A 24,075-nucleotide genomic window follows, 5' to 3' on the forward strand; every position below is an offset into this window, starting at 1 on the left:
TTGGAAAAGGACCTGAAAACTGAATGAACAGACCCTCCTCAACAAAGGGAAAAGGAGAGCTTCAAGACAGGAAGAAAAGGCAGAGATACTGGCTTGTCAAGGAAAAACCCACATCTCAGCCACAGCAATCCACAATTAGGAGGGATCACAAAGGTATGGAATTCTCTCTGAGGCGAAAGGGCTTCAAGTTACACATCAGGCACTCTAACCCTTTGATCCTGAACAGAAGAGACAAGCCCCCCAAATGCTTAGCTTTGAAAACCAATGGGGAATATGCCCAGGAAAACTACATAACTGCAGGGGGCATAAAACCTGTTCTTAAACATCTTATGTACAGACTCATTCAACCCAAAACCAGCACAAAAAGAACAGAACAAAAAGTACACAGGGGGACTGGCCAAGACAGCAGACTAGAAAGACCCTGAGTTCACTCCTCTCATGAGCACAACAAAATCACAACTATCTATAGAACAGCCATCAATGAAGAACACTGGAACCTACCAGAAAAGATCTTCTACAACTAAGACATAAAGAAGGAACCACAATGATACAGGTAGGAGGGATGGACTCACAATATAATTAAATCCCATATCCCCTAGGGAGGGGGGAGACCCACAAACTGTAGAATAATTATATTGCTGAGGCTGTCCCACAGGAGTGAGAGTACTAAACCTCACATGAGACTCCCCAGCTTGGGGTTCCAGAACCAAGAAGTAGAAACCACACAGTATTTGGCTCTGAAGGCCAGCAGGGCTTAATTACAGAGCCCCACATGACTAGGGGAAATAGAGTCTTCACTCTTAAAAGGGAGCACACAAAACCCTACCCACACCGGGAGCAAAGGCAAAAGCAGTAACCTGGTAGGAGCCTGGGCCAGACTTACCTTCTGGACTCGGAGTCTCTTGGAGAGGTGGGGAATCTTGGGAACAAAGACACTAGTGGCAGGCATATTGAGAAACATCCAAATATGTGAACACTGTTGGATCATTAGCACCAAGACCTGGCCCCACCCAAACCCTGTAGGCTCCAATGCTGGGATGCCTCAGGCCAAACAACTAACCTGGTATGGACCCATCAGCAAACAGGCTGCCTAAAGACTTCCTGAGCCCAGAGTCACCTCTAGACATGCGCCTAGACACAGCCCTACCCACTAGAGGGCCAAGACCCACCTCCACACAATAGTGAGTAGGCACCGGCCCTGCCCTCCAGGAAGCTTGCACTAGCCTCTAGACCAGCCTTATTCACTAGGGGGCAGATGCCAGAACCAGGAAAACCAGTATCCCACAGCCTGTGGAATAAGACCGCCAACAGCAAGCCAGACCCTACACTGTGGCTGGGCCCTGGCCCTGCCCACTAGTAGGCCAACACAATTTTCACGACACCTTGCACCACATACATAACTGTGTCAGGAACTAGCCTTCCCTCACCAACAATCTAAAATGAGCTATGGGATCCATGGGCCATGCAGCCAGGCTCCAAGAAACAACTCTGCCTGCTAGTAGTCCTGCACTAACCCCAGGATCTGGCTTCACATGCCAGTGTGTGGGCAACAGCCCCTGCACAACCTAGACTCCACCCACCAGTGAGCCAGCACTAGCCCCGGGGTGCCTTAGGGTTCTGCAACCAGCCGCCTCATGAAAAGGCAACATTAAACAGCAGCCAGCAACATCCACACAAGGTAGGACCTTTCCAACCAACTGGACTAGGGGCCAGTAAAGCCCACCAGACCACCCATATAAGTCAGCCCACCACAACAGAAGAACCCATGCAGCCCTCTTTGGGGGAAGCCCTAGAGCATACAGCTGGGGTGACAAGAGGGAAGTGCACTGCTGGGACACATAGGATGTCTCCTAGAGAAGGCCACTTCTCCAAGGTTGAGAAACAGAAATAACCTAAAACATAAAAATACAAATAGGGACTTAGACAAAATGAGGCAGCAGAGGAATATGTTCCAGACAAAGGAACAAGATAAAACCCCAGAAGAACTAAGTGAAGTGAAGACAGGCAATCTATCTGAGAAAGACTTGAGAGTCATGATTGTAAGATGAGCAAAAAACTAGGGAGGAGAATGGATGCACAGAGCAAAGAGTCAGAATTTTTAACAAAGAGTTATAAAATTTAAAGAAGAGCCAAACAGAGATGAAGAATACAATAACTGAAATGAAAAATATGCTAGAAGGAATCAATAGTAGACTAAATGATATAAAAGCACAGATCAGTAACCTGGAAGACAGAGTAGTTGAAATCACTGCCATTGAACAGAAAAAAAGAATTAAGAATGAAAACAAACAAGGACAGTTTAAGAGACCTCTGGGACAACATCAAGCACACTTATATTCACATTATAGGGGTCTCAGAGGGAGAAGAGAGAAAGGGCACTAGAAAACATTTGAAGAGATAATAGCTGAAAACCTCCCCAACATGGGAAAGGAAACAGTCACCCAAGTACAGGAAGTGCATAGAGTCCCATACAGAATTCATCCAAAAAGGAACACACAAAGACACATTGTAATCAAAATGACAAAAATTAAAGATAAAGAGAGCATATTAGAGGTAACAAGAGAAAAGCAACAAATAACATAATAGGGAACTCACATAAAGCTATGTACTGATTTTTCAACAGAAACTCTACAGGCCAGGAAGGAGTAGTATGATATATTTAATGTGGTGAAAGGAAAAAAACTATAACCAAGAATACTCTACCAAGCAAGGCTCTCATTCAGATTTGAGGGAGAAATCAAAGCATTACAAACAAGCAGAAGCTAAAAGAATTCAGCACCACCAAACTGGCATTACAACGAATGTTAAAGGAACTTCTCTAGGTGAAAAAGAAAAGGCCACAACTAGAAACAATAAAATTACAAAATGAAAGAGCTCACTGACAAAGGCAAACATACAGGAAAAGTAATAAATCATCCACAAACAAAACTAGTAGGGAAGTTAACAGATGAAAGTAGTAAAATCATCTGTAACCACAATAAGCAGTTAAGGGATACAGAAAACAATTAGAGGTAAAATATTATATTAAAAACAGAAATTGTGAGGGGAAGAGAGTACAAATGCAGGCTTTTTAAAATGCATTTGAAATTAAGAGATCAGCAACTTAAAACAATAATTCCTATATATATAATATAATATATGTACACACACATACATATATATATATACTATATATATGTATATATATATAGTATATATATATATATATAGAGAGAGAGAGAGAGAGAGCATGAGACAGACAGAGGGAGAAAGAGGGAAACTGCTATACAAAAACCTCACAGTAACTGCAAACCAAAAAATCTATAACAGATATATAAACAAAAAAGAAAAATGAATCCCAACATAACACTAAGATAGTCATCACATCATAAGGGAAGAAAAAAAAGTGGGAGGGAATACCAATAATTACCATAAATGTAAATTAAATAAATGTTCCAACCAAAAGACATAGAGTGGTTGAATGAAGAAAAAAGACCCATATATATGCTGCCTCCAAAAGACTTACTTCAGAACTAGAGATACATACAGACTGAAAGTGAGGATATGGAAAAAGGTATTCCACACAAGTGGAAGTGAAAAGAAAGCCAGAGTAGTGATATTTATTTTGAATAAAATAGACTTTAAAATAAAGACTGTTACAAGAGACAAAAAAGGATACTATATAATGATCAAGTGATCAATGCAAGAAGGAGATATAAAAATTGTAAATATATATGCACCCAACATGGGAGCACCTCAATATATAAGGCAAAAATTAACAGACATAAAAGGATAAAACAACAGTAAAGCTTACTGTTTTAGGGGACTTTAACATCCCACTTACAACAATGGACTGGAAATCCAGGTGGAAAATCAATAAGGAAATACAGGCCGTAAATGACACATTAGACCAAATGAACTTAATTGATATATAGAGAGATTTCCACCCAAAAGCAGAGAATACACATTGTTTTCAAGTGCACATGGAACATTCTCTAGAGTAGATTAAATGCCAGGCCACAAAACAAGCCTTAGAAAATTGAAATTATATCAATCATATTTTCTGACCAAAATGCTATGAGACTAAAAATCAACCACAAGGAAAAAAAGGCAGAAAACACAAACGTGTGGAGGCTAAACAATGTGCTACTAACCAACCAAGGAATCACTGGAGAAATCAAAGAGGAAATCAAAAAATACCTAGAGACAAATGGAAACGAAAACACGATGATCCAAAACCTATGGGACATAGCAAAGGCAGTTCTAAGAGGGAATTTTAGATCAATACAGTTTTACATCAGGTAACAAGAAAAAATCTCAAACAACTTAACCTTATACCTAAAGCAAGCAGAGAAAGGAGAACAAACATAACCCAAAGTTAGTAGAAGGAAAGAAATAAAGATCAGAGCAGAAATAAATGAAATAGAGATGAAGAAAACAATAGAAAAGATCAATGAAACTAAAAGCTTTAGTTCTTTAACCAGATAAACAAAATTGATAATCCTTTAGCCAGACTCAACAAGAAAAAATAGAAGAGGGTGCAAATCAATAAAATCAGAAATAAAAAAGAAGTTACAAGTGACATCACAGAAATATAAAGGATCATGAGACTACTATGAGCAACTATATGCCAATAAAATGGACAACCAAGAAGAAATGGACAAATTCTTAAAAAGGGACAATCTCTTAAGACTGAACCAGGAAGAAATAGAAAATATTAACTGACAAATTACCAGTACTAAAATTGAATCAGTAATTTAAAAATTTTCAACAAACAGAAGTCCAGGACCAGATGGTTTCACAGGTGAATTCTACAAAACATTTAAAGAAGAGTTAACACCTATCCTTATGAAAGTATTTCAAAAAATTGCAGAGGAGAGAACATTTCCAAACTCATTCTATGAAGCCAGCATAACCCTGATAGCAAAACCAGACAAAGATATTGCAAAAAAAGGAAAATTACAGGCCAATATCACTGACGAACATAGATGCAAAACTCCTCAACAAAATACTAGCAAACTCAATCCAACAATACATTAAAATGGTCATACAACATGGTCAAGTGGGATTTATACCAAAGATGTAAGGATTTTTCAATATCTGCAAATCAGTCAATGAGATACATCACATTAACAAATTGAAGAATTAAAACCGTATGGTCATCTCTATAGCTGCAGGAAAAGCTTCTGACAAAATTCAACAGCATCTATGATAAACACTTTCCAGAAAGTGGGCAAAGAAGGAATGCACCTCAACATAATAAAGGCCACATATGACAACCCATACCTAACATCATACTCAATGGTGAAAATCTGAAAGCATTTCTTCTAAGGTCAGGTACAAGACAAGGATGCCTGCTTCCACCACTTTTACTCAACATAATTTTGGAAGTCCTAGCCACAGCAAGCAGACAAGAAAAAGAAATAAAAGGAATCCAAATTTGAAAGGAAGAAGTTAAACTGTCACTGTTTGCAGATGACATGATACTATACATTGAAAAGCCTATAGATGCCACCAAAACTACTAGAGCTCATCAATGAATTCAATAAAGTTGCACGATACAAAATCAATATACAGAAATCTCTTCCATTTCTATACACCAACAATGAAATATGAGAAAGAGAAATTAGGGAAACAATCCCATTTATCATCACATCCAAAAGAATAAAATACATAGGAATAAACCTATCTAAGGAGGAAAAAGACTTGTACTCTGAAAACTAGAAGATGCTGATGAAAGAAGCTGAAGACAACACAAACAGGTGGAATGATATATGGTGGTTTTCTTGGAGTGGGAGAATCGATATTGTTAAAATGACCATACTACCCAAGGCAATCTACAAATTCAAGGCAATCCCTATCAAGTTACCAATGGGAATTTTCACAGAACTAGAAAAATAATTTTAAAATTTGTATGGAAACACAAAAGACCTCAGATAGCCAAAAATCTTGAGAAAGCAGAATGGAAATGGAGGAATCATGTTCCCTGACTTCAGAATCTACTACAAAGCTACAGTATTCAAGAGTATGGTACTGACACAAAAACAGACACACAGATCAATGGAACAGGATAGAAAGCCCAGAAATAAACCCATGCAGCTACGGTCAATTAATCTATGAAAAAGGAGGCAAGAACAAACAATGGAAAAAATCTCTTGAATAAGTGGTGCTGGGAAAACTGGGAAGCTGGATGTAAAAGAATGAAATTAGAACATTAGCTAACACCATATACAAAAATATAAACAAAAAATGGATTAAAGACCTAAATGTAAGTTTGGATACTATAAAATTCCTGGAGGAAAACACAGAACACTCTTTGACATAAAGCAGCAATATTTTTTTTGATCCATCTCCTCGAGTAATGGAAATAAAAGCAAAAATAAACAAACGAAATCTAATTAAACTTAAAAGCTTTTGCACAGCCAAGAAACCATACACAAAATGAAAAGAGAACCTATGGAATGGGAGAAAATGTCTGTAAATGATGCAACTGGCAAGGGATTAATTTCCAAAATATACAAATAGCTCATATAGCTCAATATTAAAAAATAGAACAATCCAATCAAAAAATGGGCAGAAGACCTAAATAGACATTTCTCCAAAGAGGACATACAGATGGCCAGCAGGCACATCTAAAGATGTTCAACATCTCTAGTTATTAGAGAAATGCAAATCAAAACTACAATGATGATCAAACTACAATGATCAAAATTACCTCACACCAGTCACAATGGCCAACATCAAAAGTCTACAAACTAATGCTAGAGGGGGGCTGTAGATAAGGGAGTCCTCCTACACTCTTTGGGGGAATGTAAACTGGTGCATCCACTATAGAGAACAGTATGGAGGTTCCTTAAAATAACTAAAAATAGAGCTACCATATGATCCAGCAATCTGACTCCTGGGGATATATCCAGAAAAGATGAAAACTCTAATTTGAAAAGATACAAGCACTCTAATGTTCATAGAAGTACTATTTACAACAGCCAAGACATGGAGCAACCTAAGTGTCCATTGACAGATAAATAAATGGATAAAGAATAGGTGGTATTTATACAATGGAATATTAGTCATAAAAATGAATAAAATGTCATTCACAGTAACTTGGATGGAACTAGAGATTATCCCAATAAGTTAGACAGAGAAAGACAAATATCATAGGATATCACTTATACATGGAATCTAAAAAACTGATATAACTGAACTTATTTACAAAACAGGAAAAGATTCACAGACATAGAAAATAAACTTATGGTTACCAAAGGGGAAGGCAGGGGGAGGAAGGGATAAATTAGGTGTTTGGGCTTAACAGATGCCCACTACTATATATAAAATTGATAAACAACAAGGACTTACTGTATTGCACGGGGAACTATATTTGATATCTTGTAATAATATATAATGAAAACGAATCTGCAGAAGAATATATGTATATATATATATATAAAACTCAATCACTTTGCTGTATACCTGAAACTAACTCAACATTGTAAATCAACTATACTTCAATTTAAAATAAAGTACACAGATCATAGGTATAGGATACCCACTTACTAACCTTGAAGCATCTGCCAGAGAGACAGGAACCAGGTGAAATACCCCCCTGGAAATGAATCACTGATTTGAGCCATTTATGTGATCGCTGGTTACCTTGCTAATACTGGCACTAGAGGGTGCCATTTTGGAATTGTCCATCTGTTAGCACCAGTGGGCATGCCTCACTAAGAGCCCTGCTGGATTAGCAATAGCCCCATCTACCAGTGCCCTTTGGCAGCTGCTCCCAGCAGCTAACCTGGGATCCAGACTCATCCACCAGTGCCACACAGCAGCCAGGATTCCACCACAACAGTAGGGTGCATGCAGCACACATAGGGGAGACCTCTTGAACTCCTGGATCTAGTGGCCAGGCAGAATTGTACTTCTGAGTCCCAGGAGACATCACCTAAATAAGGCCACTCCTTCAAGACTGGGAGAGATAGCTGATATACCTATTAGATACAAACAAACAAAGAAAACTAGGCAAAATAAAGAGATATTGGAGTATGTCCCCATTGAAAGAGCAAGATAAAGATGCTCACTGAACCTGGAAGCAGAATAAATACACACAGTGAGAAGTTCAACAAAGAGACAGAAAATATTAAAAAGTACCAAATAGAAGTAATGACATAATTAAAAATACACTAGATGGGATCAACAGCAGACTGCATGATGTAGAAGAACAATTTGGTGAGCTGAAAGACAAAACAATGGAACTAACACAGACAAGAGTAGAAAAATGAAAAAAGAATTTTAAAAAGTGAAGAAATCTTAATAGAGCTTTGGAACAACATCAAATGAAATATATGCATTATAGGGGTCCTAGAATGAGAAGAGAGAAAGAGCCAGAAAAATTATTTGAAGAAACAGTATCTGAAAACTTCCCTAATCTGGGAAAAGAAATAGACATCCAGGTCCAGGAAGCCCAGAGAGTTCCAAATAAGATGAACTCAAAGAGACACACATTAAGACACATTATACTTAAAATTGTAAAGTTTAAGGATAAAAATAGTATCCTAAAAGCAGCAAGAGAATAACAACTTGTTACATATGAAAAGAAACCACATAAGGCTATCACAGATTTTTCAGCAGAAACTACAGGCCAGAAGGGGGTGGATGACATATTCAGAGTGCTTAAGGGAAAATACTTCCAACCAAGAATATCACACAGAATTGAAAAAGAAGTCAATATTTCCCCAGATAGACAAAAACAAAAGGAGTTCATCACCACTAAACCATCCCTACAAGAAATATTATAAAGACTTATTTAAGGTGAAAAGAAAAGGCACTAATTAATAATAAGAAACATATGAAAATAAAAATTTCACCGGTATAGATAAATATATACTACAGGAAGTGGATCAAGCATTTATAAAGCAAGCATAGTGGTTAAAAGACAAGTAAAAATAACTAAAATTATAATAATTAATTAAAGGATGCATAAAATAAATAATGTAAAATGTGTTATCATGAGTAAAACGTTTGTCCAGGGTAGGAGGGTGGAAGAGTAAAAAGATAAAAGTTTGGAATGTGTTCACATTTAAGTTGCTACCAACTTAAAACAGTCTACCATTTAAACAGGCTGTCATATGTGAACCTCATAATAACCATAAGAAAAAAACTTGTAGTAAATACACAAAAGAAAATGAGAAAAAGAATCTCAACATAATACTAAAGAAAATCAACAAAACACAAGGGAAGAGATAAAGAGGAAAAGAAAAGAACTGAGAGTAACTATAAGAACAGCCAGTAAACAATAAACAAAATGGCAAAATACATGATTATCACTACTTACTTTAATGTAAATGGACTAAATTCAATAATCAAAAGACACAGACTAGCTGAATGGATTAAAACACAAGACCCATCTATATGTTGCCTACAAGAGACTCACTTCAGAAGAAAGGACACACATGGACTTACAGTGAAGGGATGGAAAAAGATATTCCATGCATATGGAAATGAAAAGAAAGCAAGAGTAGCTATACTCATATCAGACAAAATAGGCTTTACACAAAAACTATAATAAAAGACAAAGAAGAATATTCATAATGATAAAGAGGTCAATTCAGCAAGAAGATATAACCTTTATAAACGTATATGAACCCAACAGAGGAGCACCAAGATATATAAAGCAAATATTAATGGACTTAAGTTGAAAAATCGAAAGCAATACAACAATAGTAGGGGACTTTAACACCCTACTTAAATCAATGCATAGATCATCTAGCAAAATAAGGAAACAGTGGACGTAAATGACACATTTACATCATATACTTAAGAGATAAATACATTCTGATACATATGTTTCATCTCAAAGCAGCAGAATACATATTCTTCTCAAGTGCATATGGAACAATATCCAGGATAGATCACATGTTAGATTGCAAAGCAAGTCTCAAGTAATTCAAGAAGATTGAAATTATGTCAAGTATTTTCTTTTACCATAATTGTATGAAACTAGAAAACAATCACAAGGAAATAAAGAGAAAAAACACAAAAAATGATGATTAAATAAAATCTATAATTAAATCTAATTAAATAAAATTGATACCAAAGTATCAATGGATAATCAAAGAAATCAAAAGAGGAAAAAAAAATACCTAAAGAGAAATGAGAACATAAATATGACATAGCAAAGTCTATGGGATGCAGAAAATCAGTTCAAAGAGAGAATTTCATAGCAATACACTCCTACCTCATAACAATATCTCAAATAAACAATCTGACTTTACACCTAAAGGAACTATAAAAAGAACAAAGGTAAAATTAGTAGAATACATGAAATAATAAAGATCAGAGTGGAAATAAGTGAAGTAGAGATTAAAAAAAACCATAGAAAACACCAATGAAACAAGGAGCTGGTTTTTGAAAAGATAAAATCAACAAAGTAGCTAGACTAACCACGAAAAAAAGAGAGAGGACTCAAACAAAATCAGAGATTAAAAAGGAGAATTTAAAACTGATACCACAGAAAAATAAAGAATCATAAGGACTGCTACAAAAAGTATATGTAAACAAATTGGACAGTCTAGAAGAAATGGATAAATTTTTAGAAATATACAATCTTCTAAGACTGAATCATGAAGAAATAGAAAATCTTAATAGACTGATTACTAGTAGGGAAATTAAAACAGTAATTTAAAAATCTCCCAACAAACAAAAGCCCATGACCAGTAGCTTTTACTGGTGAATTCTACAAAACATTCAAAAATTTAATATCAATCCTTCTTAAATTCTTCCAAAAAATTGAAGAGAAAGGAAACCTTCCAAACACATTTCATAAAGCTGGCATTACTCTGATACCAAAATCAGACGAGGTCATCACAAGAAAGAAAGTTACAATCCAAAATCCTTGGTGAACATAGAAAATCATATGATCATCCTGATAGTTGCAGAAAAACATTTGACAAAATTCAACATCAATTTATGCAAAAATGCTCAAGAAAGGGCATATTGAGGGAATATACCTCAACATAATAAAGGTCATATATGACAAACCCACAATTAACATCATACTGAACAGAGAAAAGCTGAAAACTTTTCCTCTAAGACCAGGAACAAGACAAGGATGTCTACTCTTGCCACTTTTATTCAACATTGTATTGAAGTCCTAGCCACAGCAGTTAGGCAAGAAAAATAAATAAAGGGCATCCAAATTGGATAGGAAGAAGTAAAACTGTCACTGTTTTCAGTTTACATGATACTATATATAGAAAATCCTAAGACTACACCAAAAAACAATTAGAACTAATAAATGAATTCTGTAAAGTTTCAGGATAAAGAATTAATATACAGAAATCTGTTGTGTTTCTATACACTACTAACAAACTATCAGAAAGATAAATGAAGAAAACAATCCCATTTTCAATTGCATCAAAAAAATTAAAATACGTAGGAATAAATTTAACCAAGGAAGTGAAATACCTGTACACTGAGAACTATAAGACACTGAGGAAAGAAACTAAAGACACAAATAAATGGAAAGATATTCCATGCTCATGAATTGGAAGAATTAATATTGTTAAAATGCCCCTAATAGCCAAAGCAATCTACAGATTCAATGAAATCCTTATAAAAATTCCAAAGACATATTTTGTAGAACTAGAACAAATACTTCTAAAATTTGTATGGAACCACAAAGGATCCCAAATAGCAAAAACAAGCTTGAGAACAATGAACAAAACCTTAGGTATTGAGCGTCCTAATTTCAAACTATACCACAAAGCCATATTAATCAAAACAGTATGGTATTGACACAAAAACAGACACACAGATCAATGGAACAGAATTGACAGTCCATAAATAAACCCACAAATATATGGTCAATTAATTTACTACCAAGGAGCCAAACACATAAAAGAAAGAAATGACATTATTTTGGTGTCATGAAATGTCATAAATGGTGTTGGAGAAACTAGACAGCCACATGTGAAAGAGCAAAACTAGATTACTGTCTTATACCATACATAAAAACTAATTCAAAATGGATTAAAGACTTGAGTGTAAGACCAGAAATCATAAAATTCCTAGAAGAAAACATAGGTGGTAAACTCACTGACATAGATCTCAGTGATGTTTTGGTGGACCTGACCCCAAAGGTAAGGGACACGAAAGTAAAAATAAACAAATGGGACTAGATCAAACTAAAAATCTTTTGCTCAGTGAAGGAAACCATCATCAAAATGAAAAGGCAACCTACTGAATGGGAGAAGATATTTGCAAATCATATATCTGGTAAGTGTTAATAGTCAAAATATATAAAGGATTCAATAACAAAAAATCTGATTAAAAACGGGCAGATGATCTGAATAGTCATTTTTCCAAGAAGACATACAGATGTCCACAATAGGTACTTGAAAAAGATGCTCAACATCACCAATCATTAGGGAAATGTAAATCAAAAACACAATGAGATATCACCTCACACCTGTCAGAATGGCTATTAGCAAAAAGATAATAAATAAGAAATGTTGGCAAGGTTGTGGAGAAAAGGAAACCATTGTGCACTGTTGGTGTTAACTGATGCAGACACTATGAAAAACATTATGGAAGTTCCTCAAAAAATTAAAAATAGGGCTTCCCTGGTGGCGCAGTGGTTGAGAGTCCGCCTGCTGATGCAGAGGACACGGGTTCATGCCCCGGTCCGGGAAGATCCCACATGCCGCAGAGAGGCTGGGCCCGTGAGCCATGGCCGCTGAGCCTGTGCGTCCGGAGCCTGTGCTCCACAACGGGAGAGGCCACAACAGTGAGTGGCCCACACACCGCACAAAAAAAAAATAATATAAAAAATTTTACTACCATATGATTCAGCAATTCCCTTTGTGGGAATTTATCCAAAGGAAACAAAAACACTAACTCAAAAAGATATTTGCACCCCAATGTTCATTGCAGCATCATTTACAATAGCCAGGATATGGAAGCAACCTAACTGTCCATCGTTGAATGAATGTAAAAGGAAAATTTGGTATGTATACGTAAATATATACTGGTGTTGGATTATGCAACCCTTTCCCTCAGAAGTCCCTGAAGATCATGCAATCCTCTCCCCATCTCTAAATGGATCACCAGAACCTGCTCCCATACCAAAGCGTTAGTTTTTTCTTCCAACTTGCCACAAAATTCTCTTTCAACAAGTTATTGATCTAGAACTTCAAATGATCCCTAGAGTTCTTCAAACAACCACTTGACCACCAAATAAGCACAACATAGAAGCCTGGCATGGGTTTCTCTTTTATATTTAAATATCTTCAGATAATTTATGAAGTTAAAATTAGACCTAGCTTTGCAATAACTACTTATCTCTTCATGAGCAGTTCTAAAATGGTATGATTAAATTAATCATGCAACCACCAAAGTAGATGTCAGCTACATTCTTGATCGTATTTAACTAGAATCATTTCCCAGATTGATTCATTCTCTGTGTGCAAAATCTGTTATATCTTCAGAACAATCATCAGTGCTTCTTAAAATCCAGCACAGAATTTTTCACTCCATACCAACCAACCAAAAACTAATTTTTCAGCCTGTCATAAATATGACTGAAAATCATGAATGTTATTTCCCAGATATAATTGATTTTATCTTTTTATATACCTTCTAATGAAGCGTTACAACTTCCTTAAACGGTTGAACAAGCAAATAAAATCAGTTTTTCATATACATTATAGCTAAAATGATATTTCTTATATAAATTATAAACGAGTGTTTCTTACTAGCATATTATGCCTGTATATTTTCCCTGCTTCTCAGACTATTACTGAAGTACACTTTCAGTCTTAATTTGCAAAAGAACTACTCTTTTGTATCTACTTCACCTTTTGAGAAATGATATTCTTTGCAAATCAGTAGTTCCCTGGTTTTCTGTGACTGTGCCAGTGTTTTCTTAGCACTGGAGTCTTTTGTCTGGTGCTACAGTTTATAAAGTCAGGAATGGCACTGAGCTGAGGCTGAAAGGTAAAACTGTCAAGACCGTGGCTTCCTTTCTCAATAATTATCTCATTTTTTCACCTAATAATAATTTGATGCTGGCAGTAGCTGCTTCATCTTTACTTACTTGTTTTATTCCTGTTTAACTTGATAGAATAAGTATTTTAAAAGATCATATACCAAGTGATCAGGGGATGTACACAGACATTTTTTACAGAATTAGAAGTATATTTTCTGGTGGCACGGCCTTATAAAGTTAGCTCAAAATGAGTAAAAATAAAAACTTTGCATCTCCATGTACTATTATTTCTAAATCATTCTAAGGTGGTAATCACCAGGAGCAGGAGTAAAAGCCGTATCAATTTTTTTTTTAATTGAAGGAATAGTGTCTGTGTAGTTAGTGTATTGCCATCTTTCTCTATTATGTCATTCTGTCACTGTAATCCCAATTTTTATGTTATTTTGTTTTCTTTCAGCATCTTCTCTAAACAAAATAATCTCACTTTTATTTCAGTGATGTGAAATATTTGCCACACATGCAGGCTTTTACATGATATTTCTTTAAAGTCATTAAATTCCTCACAATTCAGAATATGTTCTAGGCAATGAAGATGTGTGCTGGTAGAAACTGTTCTCAAATTGTGGACATTCGTTTTGCGTTGCAGAATACACAAAATGTCCACCACAATAAATGAGTCCATGGCTGCAATAAGGGTATTAAAAACACAATGTAGGCGTGATAAAAAATTGGAATTACAAATAACATTGTTTTCAAACCTCATGCAAAAATGGAGTCAAGGCAAAATTATAAATTAATGAGATTTAGTTCTATGTGTTTTCAGAAGAGAAATTTCATTATTTCATAATCACTTGCTATAAATTATATGTATAATTATTTATGGACATGTATACTGCTCATCCATTCTAACAGTCGCTAATCACCTGAATCAAATGTTATAAAGTAGGACATTATATATTGAAAAAATTTTAAAGTAAACTAAATAAAATTTAGTTAAATATACATTGACTACCATAAAATCTGTATAAATGGGAAAAACATAGTTAAAATGTAATTATAATTTTTCAGGTTTGCTTGCTTGTCATGTTAGCCCTGAAAAAACATATTTCTTAAAACCACAAAGAAAATACTTTTATCGATGGGAAAATTATTTATTTACCTGGATCTTCTATGGTTAAGTTCTTTATTAACCATTGAACAATGTCTGACCCTGAAAAAAGAGAAAAAGAAACACACATATATATACATATATATGAACATCTATTTATATATGTTAACCTTAAGAACTCAACATTTAGCACTCATAAGAGTAGGAATGTTTCTAATTGTTATAATAACAGATTAAAGATCAGCCACATATGAAGTATTGAAAACAGAGAGTGAATACATTGTTTTTCTTCAGTGAGCCAAGGTGCAAACTAGTCAATTATTAAATATGAAATGTTTAAACATAAAGATTTAATATACTAGTAGTGGATAAAGTGATTCATTGATTTATTCATTTAATGAATGTTTATTGAGTGCCCACTATGTTTCAAGCACAATTCTTAGCATGGCATAACCAATACTTTATAAGATGATACCTGTCTCATTTCTGGTTTTCCCCATCCAGTCCCTGTATCTACTCTCAAGCCAACCCAAATTGGTTGTCAGTTTTTGGCAACAAATTTGTGTTGTTATAGTATTGTGTCTTTATAATAGTATTTTCTTTGACTGAAAGGTCTTTCCACTATTTTCAAGACACTCAAGATTCATTTACACAACAGAACTTCCCTTGACCATCACCTTTGGCAATGTGTGTGGAGAGCCGTAGGCTGGTCAAAAGGAAAGCAGGGCAGCCAACATTTCTAGTGGGTTGTGATCCAAGATTGAAAGGATAAGGCCCTGAGCTAGTTCAGTGTACAAGTGAATTAGAACAAAATTAGACTTGTTCTAGGACCTTGTGACTAGGTCTGGGTTGGCAAGTGGGAAAATTAAGAGGACTCAAAGTTTACAGTCCAGGAGCATTAGGAATGAACAGAATGGTGAAAATATGAGCAGAAATGGGAGATTCAGGAAGAGGTGTTGATTTACCTGAGATGTTCATTTCTGTTTAATTTGGCTCTCAGCATAATTCATTTCTACATAAAACTGCAAAAAATATGTAATGTAAATAGTTACATATACTTAGTAAGCTGTATCAGGGCTGCATGAATGAAATTTTGTGTGAACTGAAATTCCATTTCTACCTCTCTTGGAGGCTGGGTACAGTTGTAGCCTACCCACCTGAGACCTGGCAAATGAGTGATATTAACAATGGCCAAATCATTCTAGTTGCTTAAAGCAGAATAGTTCAAAATTAATTTCAAAATAAACTTGATCATCAAGCTTGACAATAATGTCCTAAAACTTATGAAAACAGTTACACCCAACATCAATTTCAATATGCATGCATTTAAAAAATATTAACATCAAGTATTGAATCTAACTTGTATTCTTTTATAACTGTTCCTTGACAACTGCCGTTGATTTAACTGCATTTGAGAGGATGACTTCAACTAGATCCTAAGGAAGCTCTGAGGGAAGGAAGGAGGAGAAACCATTCATTAGAACACAGATGTTGCAGAATGTTGTGCTTAACTTATTACTTACAGCCTAAGTTGTCTTGAGGCATGGCCTTCCCTTTTATGAAAGGGGAAACTCAGTTTTTCAAATGTGTATGTAGTGTTACTTGACCAATGTAGAATTCCAGGTACCTAAATATTATTAGCTATCTCCAGGCGCCCTGCTCATTTTTCACATTTGAGCATCTATTTGGGGAAAATATATGAGCAGCCACTGGAAAATTTCTACTCTTGAAGAGAGCCAAATATTGGTTCCAGGACTATAATTTTTTCTTAATGTGAAAAGTGATTTTAAAATACCTTCAGAAAAGTGTTATTTTAAAAAAATTTTCTTCTCTCTCCCTCTTTCTCCCTCTCCCCCCACCCTTTCCCGAACAGAAAGAAATACAAAGCAGTCTAATTTGAAATTACATTTAATTCAGGAAACAAGAAACTTATGTTCCTGGCCTAGTTTTGGGTATTTCTGTCACAGTGGTGGTCTCAGTTCACTGTAAAAGAGCCAATGTGATTGCCTGTCATTATCATTATAGTGGTTTTATTGTTGTGTGATCACCCAATGTATGTATGGTTTCAACACATTATGAATTATTTTATTGTCAAATGTACATCCAGTTCACCATACTCATCTATTATGCATCTATGACAGCAAGACCTTAACTCCCAGTTGAGAGAGGTAGAGACAGAGAAAGGGAGAAAAAAAATTCCAGCATCTTATGGAACCAAAAGATTGAAAGAGAAATGCTATCATAGTAATGTTGAAAACTGATTCAAATGGCTTTTTACATAGCCAAAAAAAAATGGCCAGGAGGGGTGTAGAAAGGAATTGCCCCTTTCTCCCAATTTCTCAGCTTTATCTTTAATAAATAAGTGGCAGATCTGCTAAAATTTTCGTGTACAAATGTACATATCCAGAACACTTTAGAGTTCCATTTATCTTTTTTTTTTTTTTTTTGCGGTATGCGGGCCTCCCACTGTTGTGGCCTCTCGCGTTGCGGGGCACAGGCTCCGGACGCGCAGGCTCAGCGGCCATGGCTCACGGGCCCAGCCGCTCCGCGGCATGTGGGATCTTCCCGCACCACGGCACGAACCCGTGTCCCCCGCATCAGCAGGCGGACTCTCAACCACCGCGCCACCAGGGAAGCCCCTATCTTTTTTTTTTTTAACATCTTTATTGGGGTATAATTGCTTTACAATGGTGGTTAGTTTCTGCTTTTAACAAAGTGAATCAGTTATACATATACATATATCCCCATATCTCTTCCCTCTTGTGTCTCCCTCCCTCCCACCCTCCCTATCTCAGCACTCTAGGTGGTCACAAAGCACTGAGCTGATCTCCCTGTGCTATGCGGCTGCTTCCTACTAGCTATCTATTTTACATTTGGTGGTGTATATATATGTTCATGCCACTCTCTCACTTTGCCCCAGCTTACCCTTCCCCCTCCCCATATCCTCAACTCCATTCTCTAGTACGTCTGCGTCTTTATTCCTGTCTTGCCCCTAGGTTCTTCATGACTATTTCTTTTTCTTAGATTCCATATATATGTGTTAGCATACAGTATTTGTTTTTCTCTTTCTGACTTACTTCACTCTGTATGACAGACTCTAGGTCCATCCACCTCACTACAAAAAACTCAATTTCATTTCTTTTTATGCATGAGTAATATTCCATTGTATATATGCACCACATCTTCTTTATCCATTCATCTGTTGATGGTCACTTAGGTTGCTTCCATGTCCTGGCTATTGTAAATAGAGCTGCAATGAACATTGTGGTACATGACTCTTTTTGAATTATGGTTTTCTCAGGGTATATGCCCAGTAGTGGAATTCATGGGTCGTATGGTAGTTCTATTTTTAGTTTTTTAAGGAACCTCCATACTGTTCTCCATAGTGGCTGTATCAATTTACATTCCCACCAACACTGCAAGAGAGCTCCCTTTTCTCCACACCCTCTCCAGCATTTATTGTTTGTAGATTTTTTGATGATGGCCATTCTGACCGGTGTGAGATGATATCTCATTGTAGTTTTGATTTGCATTTCTCTAATGATTATGATGTTGAGCATTCTTTCATGTGTTTGTTGGCAATCTGTATATCTTCTCTGGAGAAATGTCTATTTAGGTCTTCTGCCCATTTTTGGATTGGGTTGTTTGTTTTTCTGATATTGAGCTGCATGAGCTGCTTGTAAATTTTGGAGATTAATCCTTTGTCAGTTGCTTCATTTGCAAATATTTTCTCCCATTCTGAGGGTTGTCTTTTCATCTTGTTTATGGTCTCCTTTGCTGTGCAAAACTTTTAAGTTTCATTAGGTCCCATTTGTTTACTTTTGTTTTTATTTCCATTTCTCTAAGAGGTGAGTCAAAAAGGATCTTGCTGTGATTTATATCATGGAGTTTTCTGCCTATGTCTTCCTCTAAGAGTTTAATAGTGTCTGGCTTTACATTTAGGTCTTTAATCCATTTTGAGTTTATTTTTGTGTATGGTGTTATGGTGTGTTCTAATTTCATTTATCTTTATACTGAGGACATCAGAGTAACAAGCAGGATGTTTTGTTTGGCTTTGTTTATTTCTTTAAAAAAATGTGAAACTAGTTAAGAGGTGCAACAGTATCTTATACCCTAAGACAGGGATCCCCCAACCCTGGGCCACAGACCAATACCGGTCCATGGCCTGTTAGGAACTGCGCCACACAGCAGGAGGTGAGCAGCAGGCGAGCAAAGCTTCATCGTTATTTACAGCCGCTTCCCATCGCTCGCATTACTGCCTGAGCTCCGCCTCCTGTCCGATCAGCGGTGGCATTAGATTCTCATAGGAGCGCGAACCCTACTGTGAACTGCGCATGCCAGGGATCTAGGTTGTGCACTCATTATGAGAATCTAATGCCTGATGATCTGAGGTAGAGCTGAAGTGGTGGTGCTAGCGCTGCGGAGCGGCTGCAAATACAGATTATCATTAGCAGAGAGGTTTGACTGCACAGAGACCATAATAAATCAGTTGCTTGCAGACTCATGTCAAAACCCTATCTGTGGGACTTCCCTGGTGGTGCAGTGGTTAAGAATCTGCCTGCCAATGCAGGGGACACGTGTTTGAACCCTGGTGTGGGAAGATCTCACGTGCCACGGAGCAACTAAGCCCATGCACCACAACTACTGAGCCTGCGCTCTAGAGAGTCCATGAGCCACAACTACTGAAGCCTGCACGCCTAGAGCCCATGCTCCACAACAAGAGAAGCCTCCACAATGAGAAGCTCGTGCACCACAATGAAGAGTAGCCCCCACTCACCGCAACTAGAGAAAGCCTGCACACAGCAACAAAGACCCAACATAGCCAAAAAAAAAACCCTATCAGTGAGTGGCAAGTGACAATTAAGCTGCATCTGGTGGCAGGCTTTATAGTGGCAAGTGACTTGATGTACTTCAATTGTACAGCTGCATCTGGTGGCAGGGTATAAGTCAGAATCCGACACTTACTTTAGTCTGCGCATGGCCCTCCCATTATTTTATTTACCACTTCTCTCTGCCTCTCTTTCCCTCACTGCACACCTGTCTCAGTCACAGTTAGCCCACAAGCTAACCCTAGCCAAAAAGAGTAAAAAACAAACGTCGTTAGAGAGCTTCTTTGGAAAGGGGAAAGACCCAATGGTGAAAGAATAGAAGACTCTAAGACTGCCAACAAAAAGAAAGCTGCATTTAAAAGAAAATATCAAGAGTCCTACTTAAATTACAGGTTCATTGCCACAGGTGATTCACATTCTCCAAGCCCACTTTGTATAATATGCAGCAACCGGCTATCCAACAAAGCCATGAAACCTTGAAAACCGCTTCACCACATGGAGACCAAGTACCCTGCATTAAAAGACAAGCCTTTGGAATTTTTCAAAAGAAAAAAACGTGAACAGGAAGAACAGAAGCAATTGCTGAAGGCCACCACTTCATCTAATGTGTCTGCACTGAGAGCATCATTCTTAGTGGCTAATCACATTGCTAAAGCTAAGAAGCCCTTTACTATTAGTGAAGAGTTGATCCTGCCTGCTGCTAAGGACATTTGTCGTGAACTTTTAGGAGAGGTTGCAGTTCAAAAGGTGGCACATGTTCCTCTTTCAGCTAGCACCATAACTAAATGAATTGATGAAACAGCAGAGAATATTGAGGCACAATTGTTAGAGAGGATTAATGAGTCACCGTGATATGCAATCTAAGTTGATGAGTCTACCGATGTTGACAACAAGGCAACAATGCTTGCTTTTGTGTGACATATTTTTCAGGAGGATGTGCATGAGGATGTGTTTCATGCACTTTTGTTGCCAACTAACACCACAGGTGCAGAGCTATTCAAGTCTTTGAATGGTTACATATCAGGAAAACTGAATTGGTCATTTTGTGTTGGTATATGCACGGATGGAGCGGCTGCCACGACTGGATAGCTTTCTGGTTTCACTACTCGGGTCAAAGAGGTTGTTTCTGAATGTGAGTCTATGCACTGTGTCAACCATAGAGAAATGTTGGCTAGTCAAAAAATGTCACCTGAACTTAACAACATTTCGCAGGATGTGATTAAAATTATCAACCACATTAAGGTACACGCCCTTAACTCACGTCTGTTTGTGCAGCTCTGTGAGGAGACAGACGCAGAGCAACACATCTTCTCTTACACACAGAAGTGAGATGGCTTTCTAAAGGAAGATCACTGGCCAGAGTTTGTGAGTTACAAGAGCCACTCCAGAGATTTCTTAAAAAAAACAGTCACCACTGGCAGCACATTTCAGTGACACAGAATGGGTCACAAAACTTGCTTACTTGTGTGACATATTCAACCTGCTCAACAAACTCAATCTGTCACTTCAGGGGAGAAGAACAACGGTGTTCAAGTCAACAGATAAAGTGGCTGCATTCAATCCAAACTGGAATTATGGGGGTGACAAGTGAACATTGGGATTTTTGACGTGTTTCAAACATTAGCAAAGATTTTGAAAGAGGCTGAGCCAGGGCCTTCTTTCTCCCAGCTGGTGCATGATCACCTATCTCAGCTTTCAGAAGAGTTTGAGCATTACTTCCTAACCACAAAAGACCCCCGAACTGGGAAGGAATGGATCCACAACCCATTTGTGAATAAGCCAGGTGAAATTGACTTTGTCTGTGCTAGAAGAGGATCAACTGCTTGAGATCACAAATGACGGTGGCCTTAAAAGTATGTTTGAGACAACTTCAAATCTCCATATGTTCTGGACTAAAGTCAAGGCGGAATATCCTGAGATTGCCACAAAAGCACTGAAAAGCCTGCTTCCCATTCCCAATGCCCTATCTCTGTGAAGCAGGGTTTTCTGCAGTGACAGCGACCAAAATGAGGTTGGGGAGTAGACTGAACATAAGCAACACACTTTGAGTGTCACTGTCTCCCATCACCCCCAGGTGGGACTATCTATTTGCAGGAAAACAAGCTCAGGGCTCCCACTGATTCTGCATTATGGTGAGTTGTATAATTATTTCATTATATATTACAATGTAATAATAATAGAAATAAAGTGCACAATAAATGTAATGCTCTTGAATCATCCCGAAACCATCCCCCTGCACCCTGGTCCATGGAAAAACTGTCTTCCATGAAACCGGTCCCTGGTGCCAGAAAGGTTGGGGACCACAGCCCTAAGAGGTAAATTTGTCTCTGTGATTGCAACTTCTGGAAAGTTGAGCCCTGATCAGTGCCCATACTCTTGTCTTGAAATCTTAGAGGCATCTAACACTTTTAGAGTTACAAAATTATGTGTTCTCTCTACTTAGCAGGAGCAGTGAAAGCTTTATTATTGTATAATCCCATAATCTATGATTTGCAATGAAAACAAGCAAAACAAGCAAAGCAAAAATGTTCCTTACGTACTGCTCATAGTTCTGCACATGCCATATTGTTTCTTATTTCCATGACTTTGCTCACGCTATTCTGTCTCTGCCTCTTTTTCCTTTGGTTAATCCCAACTGATTTCATAAAGTTCAGTTCATATATTAACTACTCCAGGAAGCCTACTCTGCTCATCCCTATCTCACCTTGCCAGGTAAAGTCTTTCTCCGCTAAGACCTATTAATATCCTCATCATTCATTACACTTGTCAATGGTTTTATCATCTTTTGTTAATTTTTGTCTGTCTTTCCCATTGCATCATGAGTTCCTTGGAGGTAAGGGTGTGTGTTATTCATCTTTGGATCTCAAGCACCCAGACCAGTGCCTGGCATATAAAAGGTGATGAGTAAATGTTAAAAGACTAGATGAACAAACAGCAAGATTCCCCTCCTCATATGCTACTCTAAGAGAATTTACAAAATGATGGCATTGGTCATACAAAGAACATTTGACTGGCCTGTAATTTTCAGCTACCGTAATCACCCTTCACGGTGATAATGTTCCCTTTTCAAGGCTATCAATTCACCACTCCATCCATAATTAAAGCAAAGGAATCAAAGACATTTAGACATCAATATTATTTCCTCACCCATGCCATGGACCTGAGTAGTAAAGGGGCTTCCCCAAGTCTGCTCTGATGCCGAGTGACAAGGCTTGGACTATGCTCTGGGCAGAGCCTACTATACTTCCATTGCAGGCCATATACCCTCTACAAGTTAGAGCACATCCTCACCTACAAGTGACAACTATAGCTATCCACACTCTGAACCTGAAACTGAGGTTCACCAAAAGAAAAATATTGTGAAATGTTTGCAAATATAATATATGAGGACTTTGTAAGCAACCAAAATGTTACAATTTTGATTTGTATCTTTAACAAAAAACCTTCTTTTTGTAATTTCTGTTAGAGCTTTTAATGAAAACCTTTAGCTCTTAATCACAATGGAAGGGTTCCAAATATTCCTGAGGCAAAGACATTGACCTTTGTAATATTTCTCTTTCAGGAAAATGAGTAGTAGGCTCTTTGCACTGCCTAAATACTTTGCTGAACCCTCAGAACCACATAGACATGGTCCTGGCAATATGAATGTATTTTATTTAATGAATACCACCACAAATAGTCCCTGTTTTTTATGGGTTATGTATTCTCAGCATCTCTCACTAAATATAACATCCTGTATATCTGGAAAATATTTTTCCAACATTATTCTTGGTTCCTTGAAATAGGAACAATAAGTGTTTATCATCATCATCATTAAATAGTATATAATGCACATTTATTGAGTTTCTATGAAAATCTTGCTGTAGACCTATAGTTTTAGGGACAAGTAGGAAAGAATGTGGAGTGAAGCCGATTTACTCTTCTGTGAGTCCTTTGAGGGAAGAAATGATGTCTTACTAATCACATTTCCCTCATTCTTTTCAAAGTGCTCTAACACAGATCACTGTTAAACATTTACTGTAGGTATAGCTTCAATGTTTATAGACATGTACTTTATGCACAAAGGACCCCAAACACTGAAAAATCAGCCCTAACAGTTATTCTCATCCAACATTTAATGACACCCTTGTGTATCGCTGTCATAATTTTTAAGATTCTTGGTGCAAAAAAAATTT

The 24,075-nt window shown here is 37.1% G+C and overlaps 1 protein-coding gene across 7 annotated transcripts in view; it reads right to left on the reverse strand.

Moving 5' to 3' along the window:
- RGS7 (regulator of G protein signaling 7) overlaps nt 1-24,075 on the reverse strand; it is a 631,374-nt gene that overhangs the window by 174,966 nt on the left and 432,333 nt on the right. For 6 of the 7 annotated variants that reach the window (XR_004348551.1, XM_032623464.1, XM_032623456.1 and 3 more), the window contains exon 4: nt 15,123-15,173. Coding sequence is in view for 6 of the 7 variants with exons in the window: in XM_032623464.1 (XP_032479355.1) it covers nt 15,123-15,173 (51 nt within the window). In the remaining variant the exon portion in view is untranslated. Of the gene's footprint in view, nt 1-15,122; nt 15,174-16,036; nt 16,094-24,075 lie in introns of all 7 variants that reach the window. The other variant, XM_032623490.1, reaches the window with a different exon arrangement.

Source organism: Phocoena sinus, chromosome 1, assembly GCF_008692025.1.
Source record: "Phocoena sinus isolate mPhoSin1 chromosome 1, mPhoSin1.pri, whole genome shotgun sequence".
Lineage (NCBI taxonomy): Eukaryota > Metazoa > Chordata > Mammalia > Artiodactyla > Phocoenidae > Phocoena > Phocoena sinus.